Genomic DNA, 9,110 nt, shown 5'->3' on the forward strand with positions numbered 1-9,110 from the left:
CCCTGCTGTCAACCCTGGGAGACTCCTAGCAGAGGTGACTAGAAATGGCATCCCCTGACTTTGGCCTCAGGAGTCTAAAAATGGTGAGAGCCTTGAGTTGAGGAGGTGAGACCTCAGGTTAGCAGAGGGAGGAGTCCCGGGTCTTGGAAGGCCCCGGTAAGACACTGAGTCGAAACTGAGGGCACCCCTGATTCCAGATCGGAGGGAGCTCCAAGAGTTCTGCCACCACTGTTAGAGGTGGGAAACCCCAGAATAACTATCAGACAGAGGTTCCTTCTGACTCCAGCCTCTCGAGAGTCTGACGGTGGTGAGGACTTTGGTGTACGAGGCACAAGTTCTGTTCAGCGGAGAGAGGAATCCCTGGTTCTGCAGTGACTCTCGGTGAAGACACTGAACGGGATTAAATACTCCAAAATATAAGAAGCCCCACAGAACTTTACTCCTGCTCTCGGCCTTGGGGGCACCCGGACACCAAGAGGAGTCGCGGGTGTGACGGGGAGTAGAAGCCGAAGGGACGTCCCTTCACTTCCGCTTCCGGGGTATTGTGGGTGAAGTCCGGTATTGAAAGGTAGTGCCTCGATCGACGGAAGGAGGAGTCCTAGGACTGGTCAAGTGTTAAGGTGAGGACATTGAATGAGGGAACCAACTACCCCAGAATAGAGGGGGCCCCACTGAGTAAAGCCTCGCCCCTTTTGTCATCCCAGGGAGCCCCCGGAATAACTGTTACATTGAGGCGTCCACTGACGGGGCCTCGGGAATCTGAGGGTGGTGGGGGCCTTGGTCTGAGGGGTGTGGGCACAAGTCAGTAGAGGGAGGAGGCCCCGTGCGCTGTTGAGTTTCAAGATAAGATGCTGAATGGGGAATGAGATAACCACCACGACAGAACAGAGGGGATTCCATAAGTAAGAGCCCAGCCCCTGCTCCGGCCCCAGGAGCCCCTAGAATAACTGTCAGACTGACTTCCATCTTCTGTTAGCAGGAAGGTGAGGCCTGTTTTCAGGAGTGTTTCCTCAGATGAGCAGAGAGGAATCTCAGATCCTTCCCGGAGGCAAGGTAAGATTCTGAGTGAGGACTGGGGGGACCACCCACCCCAGATGGGAGGAGGTGCTCAAAACTCCCTGGTGAACTCTGGGAGGAGGAGGGTTGGCAGGGAATGGCTTCCCCTGACTTCTGCCTCAAGAGTCTGAGGATGGTGAATGTATTATTCTGAGGGAAGAGGCCTAATTTCATCAGAGAGAAGTCCTAGACCCTGCCGGGAGTCAAGGTAAGATGCTGAGTGAGGACTCAGAGGACCCCTCCTCCAGAGTGGAGAGGGCCTCTAAGAGCTTTGCTGTCAGCCTTCGGGAGGGGGAGGGGAGACATGGTCAGAAGTCGCTTCCGCTGACTTCTGTCTCAGGAGTCTGAGGGAGGTAAAGGCCTTGGTCTGAGGTAAAGAAGGAGGAGTCCCAGCATCTACCAGAGTCAAGGTAAGATGCTGAGTGAAGATTGGGGGAACATCCACTCCATACTGGAAGGGACTCTACAGAGCCCCACCCTCGTTGTCACCCCTGGAAGGTGCTGGGCATGGGTAGCTGGAATTAGCATCCACTGAGTGTGCCTAGAGAATCTGACGGTGGTGAGTACCTTGTTATGAGGGAGCAGGCCTCAGTTCAGCAGAGGGGGGAATGGCAAGCCCTGTCAACTCTCAGCATAAGACCCTGAGTGGGGACTGTTGGGACCACCCACTTCACAAGAGAGGGGACCGCTAGATAAGGGCGTGCTGTCAGCTCTGGGAGGCCCTGGAATAGCTGTCAAACTGAGTTGCCTATGACTTCTATCTTGAGTTTGCAGGAAGGTGAAGGCTGGTCTAAGGAGTGCTGCCTCAGGTGAGCAGAGGGAGGAGTCCTAGACCCTGCCAGGAGTCAAGGTAAGATGCTGAGTGAGGACTTAGGAGATCTCTCCTGCAGAATGGAGAAGGCCCCTCAGAACGCTGTTGTCAGCCCTGGGAGGAGGAGGGGGTAGCCAGGGGTGACTTCTCCTGACTTTTGCCTGAGTAGTATAAGGATGGTGAGGACATTGGTCTGAGAGTTGCAGCCTCAAGTAAGCAGAGAGCGAAATCACAGGTCCTGCCAGGAATCAAGTAAGATGCTGAGTAAGGACTGGGGCATCACACACTCCAGAACAGTGGGGACCCCAAAGAGCCTTCCCCTGTTGTCAGACTAAGTAGGCCCTAGAGTAGTTGTCAGACTTTGGTGCTTTCTGACTGGCTATGAGAGTCTGAGGGCTATTGTCTAAAGTTAACAGAGAGAGGTGTCTCAGTCTCTGTCACTGTCAAAGTCATGACCCTCAGGATTGAGGGGACCACACACATCAGAGCAACAGAGCCCCGAGAGCTGCTCTCCTGTCACTTCTGGGAGGCCCAGACAGGTATGGCCTCATGAAGGGCCCCCTCACTTCCTTCCCTTCAGCATCTGTCACCCCTGTGACTTTCTTTGCTGAAAGGCTCTGAGAAGAGCTGTCACTCTGAGGCACCCTCTTGCTTCTTTTTAACTCGAGTGTCTCAAGGAGATGAAGGCCTCTTTATGAGGTGATAATCCTTGGGTCAGTAGAGGGAGGAGTCCCAGATACTCCCTGGGGTCACAGAGAGGATTCTGAACAAAGGCAGAGGGGACCACCCACCTCAAAACAGAAGGGATCCCACAGAACCTGACCCCACCTGCCCTGTTATCAGCTCTGCGAATCCTCGGGCTGAGTTGACTGGCTGAACTCTGAAAAGCCTTCTCACTTCCTCCTTCAGCATCTTATACGTCAGGACAGGAGATCTGTGAGGCTCTGGAGCACTACCCAGAAAAGATGGGTGGAGGCATTCTTCCTCAGAGTCGCCACAGTTGAGTTTACCAGATAAGGCTACTCACATCCTCCCTTTCTCCCTAGGTTGTGGTTCCCTATCATCCACCCTCCTGCCCACATTCCTGCCTGCTACCACTGACGAGAGTGAGCATGTCTCAGGGTCAGGAAATTAAGTGTTGCACACAGGAACAACACCGTGAGAGTGAGATCCAGGGCCTGGAGGCTGCACAGGCCTCTGAGGTTATGGAGGAGATCTTTCCCTCCTCCTCCCATCCTCTAGTGCCTGGCAACCTAGAGGAGGCTGTGGTTGCTGGGACACACAGTACTCCCCAGAGTCCTCAGAGTACCTATACATCTTCCACTGGCATCACAGCCACCTCACCCAGCAGCCAAGAAGAGGATAGTTCAGCTTCTTCAGAGTCAGATGAGAGCTCCAGCAGCCAAGAAGAGGAGGATAGTTCAGCTTCTTCAGAGTCCCTGTCAGACACTGAAAACTTGCTGTCAGACCCTCTAGAGGAGAAGGTGTCTTTGTTGGTGCAGTTCTGGCTGCATAAGTATCAAATGAAAGAGCTGATCACAGAGGCAGACATGATTGATGTTGTTATCAAAGAGTACAGGGATAACTTCCTTGAGATCTTCAGGAGAGCCTCTGAGCGCATAGAGCTGGTCTTTGGCATTGATGTGAAGGAAGTTGACCCCACTAGCCACAGCTATGCCCTCGTCAACAAACTGGACCTCACCTATGATGCGAGTCTCAGTGGTGATGAGGGCGTGCCCAAGACCAGCCTCCTGATAATTATGCTGGGCGTGATCTTCATGAAGGGCAATCACGCCACTGAGGAGGAGATCTGGGAAATTCTGAATATGATGGACTTATACTCTGGGAGGAAGCACTTCATTTTTGGGGAGCCCAGGGAGTTCATTACCAGAGATTTGGTGCAGGAGAAGTACCTGGAGTATCGACAGGTGCCTGACAGTGATCCTCCATGCTATGAATTCCTGTGGGGTCCAAGAGCCCATGCTGAAACCAGCAAGATGAAATTGCTGGAGTTTTTGACCAAGATCCATGGGTCTGACCCCACTTGCTTCCCAACCCAGTATGAGGAAGCTTTGAGAGATGAAGCAGAGAGAGCCCAAGCCAGAGTTGCAGCCGGGGCTGGCACTACTGCCACGGCCAGAGCAAGTTCCAGTGCTAGTCCAGCAGCTTCTCCCTCCCCTAGTGAAGTCTGAGACAGATTCTTCACTTTGTCATTGAAGAGGGCAATCTTCTAATTAGTGGAGGGCTGGGATGCGGCTGTAGCAAACACAGTGTATAACATCTTTGTGTCCCTCTTCTTTATGGTTAACATGGAAGTTTATCTTTTGGGGGGAGTTAGTTTTCAAATGTTGTTCCTTTTAATATAAAAATTCATTAGCTTCAGAATCTAACTTTATGAATTACATTCGTCTTACATTTATTGCTAGTTATGAAAATTTAAGAGTACAACTTTTGCTTGTTTGTAAAACAAATTGTGAAACTGACCATCTTATTTCGTGATCTGGAAAAGATAACATGACATTTGAACAAGCATTTCCTTGGAGCTGTCAAAGGACTCAGCAGTGAAACAACTGGGATCAAGAAAAAGTCCTAAAAGATCATCAGTTCTTAGCTTTCCTTATCCCTTTTGACCTGTCATTCTGTAAAATTACATGACATATACACGCATTTGCTTAGCTTATTTAAGAATATATGAGAAATAAATCTTAATAAATTAGACCCATGTACACTGGCTCATTTATTCCCCAAACAGTAATTCAACCTCTGCTCTTTCAAAAGCACTGTGTTAGTACTGGGATGCTGAGATAAACAAGACTCACTACCCACCTATAGAATTGTAGAGTCTAAGAGCGGGAATTATGTAAAGACAATGGTGGGTATCCTTTAATACCAAAAGAAAGCATAAAAAGGAGTCAGGAGGCGGGGATGGGGTGGTCCATATGAGGGTATTCAAGTGTAAATGTCCAGAGACATGGCAGGCTGAGGCCTTGGGAAACTCCTAGTCCTTCCGTGGGAGGTAATTGTAAATTAAACTGCATGGTACACTAGATGAGGCTGTGGGACTGATGACAGGGGTCAGACCCTCAGATGGTGTGCCTCAGAGTTGAGAGACTTAAGCCTGGAATGGAAAATTGTTCTTAGCAGTGACTGGGTTCATGGGTAAACAGGATCCCACTTGGGACAAGAATGGAAGATATCCTGTGTTCTTGTCCAAGTGCAGTTGAACACAGTGCACGAATTAGGTGTTTTATAAATATCAAGGAGTTTGTGAGAAATAAGCACGATACTTTCTTGAGGTGAGATACCTGGAAACCACTGGGCTGGCACTCTGTCCTGGGCTGGGAGATCCAGAGCCCACAGCACTCAAAAGACATTTTAAGTAAGTTATGTTCAATATAATTTGGTAAGCTCTAACCAAGGCCTATATTTTTGGAGGGGGTGAATGAATGAAAATAGAGAAAGATTGTTGGAAGGACAACTGGGAGGGAAGAAAGGAGTTAGTCCTTGACACAAATTCTAGGAGCTCTGAGTTGCATCCAGTTGGGAAATGCTCCTCCAAACCCAAATTAAATAATATATCTTCTAATAAGGAAGATTTACTGAGGTTTTATTGCTAAGCTGAAGTTTTGGCTGATTTGGTGTTCCATGTCCCAGAGCACTGCATGTTCCCTGACATCTCCTGGATAAACAAATCCCAGAGGGGAAGGTGCTAGTGTCTGGGGTCAAAATAATCATAGAATAACTGCAAATCATTCAAGCCCCAATGCACACTATGCATTGTGCTGGGGGCTTTATATATATAACACATAGATTCCAATAGTCCTACAAACAAGACAGAGCTTATCAAGCCCATTTCACAGATGAAGAATGTAAGTCTTAGAGAGCTTGAGAATGTGCCCAAGTTCACAGGCCTAGTATGTGACACAGTTGGAACTGGACTTCTGGTCTGAATTCTTCTAGAGCCCATGCTATTCTACTCCTCCCAACCTGAGGTCAACATTCTGTCTGTTAATTCATTTCTCTTCTTATTACTCCATAATGCCTCTTAAAGGATAAAAAAAAGAAGGACCTTGTCGCTAAAGTACCAAAAGCAGGTATAGAGAAGGAAGGTGAAAATGAGAATCAAACACAATTTGGGAATTGTTGGTAGGATTCATTTACCCAGGGTGTTGCTGCCTAGCCCCTGAGAGCTGCCTCTGCACAGTAGCTGGCACATGTGTCCAGTGCCCGCACTTTCTCATATTACAGCTCCCTTCCCCTGGGTTTTCCCCAGTGTACACTCCTGTCCAACTCTGAAAACTGACCTACTGATCAGCTCTTCACCACGTCCTCCTCTGGGCACTGCACCCTGGTCCCAGTGCAGCCCAGAATCACTGGCCTTCCCCCTGACTTAGAGCATTCCAATTCCCGGTAGGCATTTCCTGACTGACCCTCACCATGGGATCTCTCTGATAGCAACAAGCCCTTCTAGGTGAAGTTCTCTTTGAACAGTGTAGTTCAGGTACACGGTCATTCCCTGACGGGCTTCTTCACCACACTCTCAAAGCATTTTACAAATGGGCTTGTGAGTAGAGTCTACTTTGGCATAGAACATACTGGCTTTTAGCATGTAAACCTGAAGTAGGAGAAGCTTTGGAAACCACTATGATATTTGCAGTAGGATTTTAATGGGGTGTCATATTTGAGACTAGCCACTGAAAAGAAACACCAATGAGTGAGCACACCTAGGCAGTCAAAAACCAAAGCCTCCCTGTTAAGGGGTAGATGAAGGAAATACCATGGAAATCACTGTGTAGCAAACATCTATAAATCCAGAGTCTGAATTCCTGTACCTCTGGAGTCCTAGGTGGTATAAGGAATGGAGATGCCAAGGATTGGTTCTTTGGCCTACATGCTATATTTGATTAAAAAAATTAATAATTCACCATCCTTCTGTTGCCTCGTCTGTGTACTTTTTCCCAGTAGAACTCCTGGTTTTCAGTGTGCCTAATGTCACCTGTACAGGTGTTCAGGCATGTTCAGTCAGGTGGTGTGTGGCAGGGACTCCCAAGTTAAGATATTGACCATGCACCAAAAGGAAAGAGAAAATTTTCGGCCTACTGAGATTATAGAGGTTTTTGCAAAGGGGAGTGCAGAAAGGTGCTATTGAGGGAAGAAGGTTGAGTCTTTCCTGTGGAGATTTACAGGGTTCTTTTGAAAATGAGATGTGATCCTGTACTTGAAAGCACTCATCACATAGTAGGATCCAAAACAAGGTTGGTGAATTGCAAGGCCAACATGGCCTTCACAAAAACTCGCCCAGAAAACAAAGAAGTTTGTTGCCCTAATAAACGTAATGGTTGCTTTTTATTGAGCACTTACTATGTAGCAGTTAATGAGAGAGCCTGTGAGTGCTCATCCACATCCTGTCTTGCTCTCCTTCCTGGGTTCACAGGAAGCCTACATTCCCAATCCACTTGTAACTAAAAAGGATCATGTGGCTACTCTGGCCAGAAGCAATATTTGTCATTTCCAGGCCAACTCATTTGAAATCCAGGATGCTATCTCCATTTTCTTTCTTCCATTCAGTAGCAAACATGGGAAAGCGCATGGTGAGATGTGGAACTACAAGATGCAAGCAGCCTGGGTCTCTGAGTCACCCAGTAGCAAAGATCCCCTGCCAAATCACATCAAATTTTACGTGCACAAGAAATAAACATTTGTAATGTTAAGCCATTCCGATTTTAGGTTTCATGTTTTGCATCAGCTAGCAGTTATTTTACTTGTCTAATAAACAGGTACTATTCATATTGTTAAGCTTATTTAAAAGTTTTAATGTCAAAGCTAATAATAGTGCATATATTCTTGTTGCAGATATTTCTAACATACATAAATCTCTCCCCTCCCTTTACAACGTTCCTCTGAAATTCAGCTTTAACCTCAGAGGTAACTATAGTAAAAAAGTATGGTGTGTATTATTTTAAATATAATTTTAGGCTTTTTTAAAATACATAGATGTGTTATAAAAATATGTTGTGATTTTTTAACATAATGGGTAGTGATGTACATATTGTTCTCCCACTTGCCGTTGCCACTTAATAAAATGAATACATCATTCCCTGACAACACGTATAAATCGACTTCATTATTTTCACTACTCTCCAGGATTCTAAAGTATGTATGTTCCATAATTAATTTATCTATTATCCTCCTGATGGACACATAATTAGTTCCCATTAGTTTCTATGGTTAATAGAACTGAAATCAACATCTTTGGACATCAGTTCTTGCGAAAATGTGCATAGGAAAGACATAGCAAACAGAAATTGGGATAAAGTGGAGAGGGTTTAAAAATTGTAAATTTTTATAAATATTGCCAAAATATCACCCCACAAATCTACCAATTAATATTCTCACAGATTAATTTATGTAAATACCCTATGCTCTTACCTTTTGTTTTTTTAATCCTTTAACTTTTGGTCAAACATATATTAAAAAATAATGTCTCACTTATATTAATTTGTATCTCCCTGTTTTCTAATTATGTTGAGCAGAAAATTAATTTAATCTCTTGCACATATAAAGCTGGATATCTGCAGTGATGCTCTGAGCCACAGGATTCCTCTTTGAACATGGTTTAAAATTCTGATGTCAACGAGATATTTTCTTTTTTCACTAAGAAGTAAAGATTTGGTTAGAATGATCAGGTGCCAGACAGGACGCTCTCAGCTAGTGAGGAGCAGGAAGAGAATGGTGGCGGACAGCAATTTCCAGAGTCCATGAGAGAGACCACAAGCAAAACCAAGTCCAGAGAGCTTAGGACAGGCTGGCATTCAGGTGTCTGAACCTAGAGTTCAGCATCATGTGGAGAAGTGACCATAAGGAGAGAAGGTGGGGCATCCAGGAACAATTACATGTATAGGATTTGAAAACTTCTGACTCACCTCTGCTAGCTGGAAATTGTCGAGTGATCTAAGTGGGCAGGTCTACCAGATGAAAGAACCCCAAGCATATCAGACATTCCACCTTACCTTAGAATCCTCTCTATATATTGTCAGGCAGAGTAAAGCTGGCTTCTCTGCATCACCTAGTGATGTTATTGATGGATTCTGGTAGAGCAACATTTCATGGTGACTCCAGGGTCCAGTGTATCCTTGCCAATATACAGGGGCTGGGAGCTATCTTTATGTCTCCTGGAGATGGCTACTTCTTACCTTGTATACAATGGACCCCTTCTTCTGTGCTTGGGGCTATGTGAATGGTT

General features: G+C 46.2%; 1 protein-coding gene across 8 annotated transcripts; it reads left to right on the forward strand.

Annotated features, from left to right (window-relative positions):
* Positions 1 to 523: 523 nt before the first annotated feature.
* Positions 524 to 4,585, forward strand: LOC103543739 (melanoma-associated antigen B16-like). Of its 8 annotated transcripts, XM_070603660.1 has the most exons (6): positions 525 to 620; positions 980 to 1,053; positions 1,217 to 1,264; positions 1,397 to 1,466; positions 1,831 to 1,906; positions 2,914 to 4,585. In XM_070603660.1, exon 6 carries the CDS (start codon positions 2,980 to 2,982, stop codon positions 4,057 to 4,059), a length of 1,080 nt encoding a protein of 359 aa, XP_070459761.1. In that variant the 5' UTR covers positions 525 to 620; positions 980 to 1,053; positions 1,217 to 1,264; positions 1,397 to 1,466; positions 1,831 to 1,906; positions 2,914 to 2,979; the 3' UTR covers positions 4,060 to 4,585. The 8 variants fall into 8 exon arrangements, with proteins under 8 accessions (XP_008508823.2, XP_070459761.1, XP_070459759.1 ...); XM_070603658.1 differs by lacking the exon at positions 1,397 to 1,466; XM_070603659.1 differs by lacking the exon at positions 1,397 to 1,466 and having other exon boundaries at positions 537 to 620; positions 1,824 to 1,906.
* The last annotated feature ends 4,525 nt before the right edge of the window (positions 4,586 to 9,110 follow it).

This window comes from Equus przewalskii, chromosome X (assembly GCF_037783145.1).
Source record: "Equus przewalskii isolate Varuska chromosome X, EquPr2, whole genome shotgun sequence".
Taxonomy (NCBI): Eukaryota; Metazoa; Chordata; class Mammalia; order Perissodactyla; family Equidae; genus Equus; species Equus przewalskii.

What these genes read in the sequence shown, in the direction of transcription:
- LOC103543739 (XM_008510601.2), top strand. Translation starts at nt 2,980, where the DNA reads ATGTCTCAGGGTCAGGAAATTAAGTGTTGCACACAGGAACAACACCGT.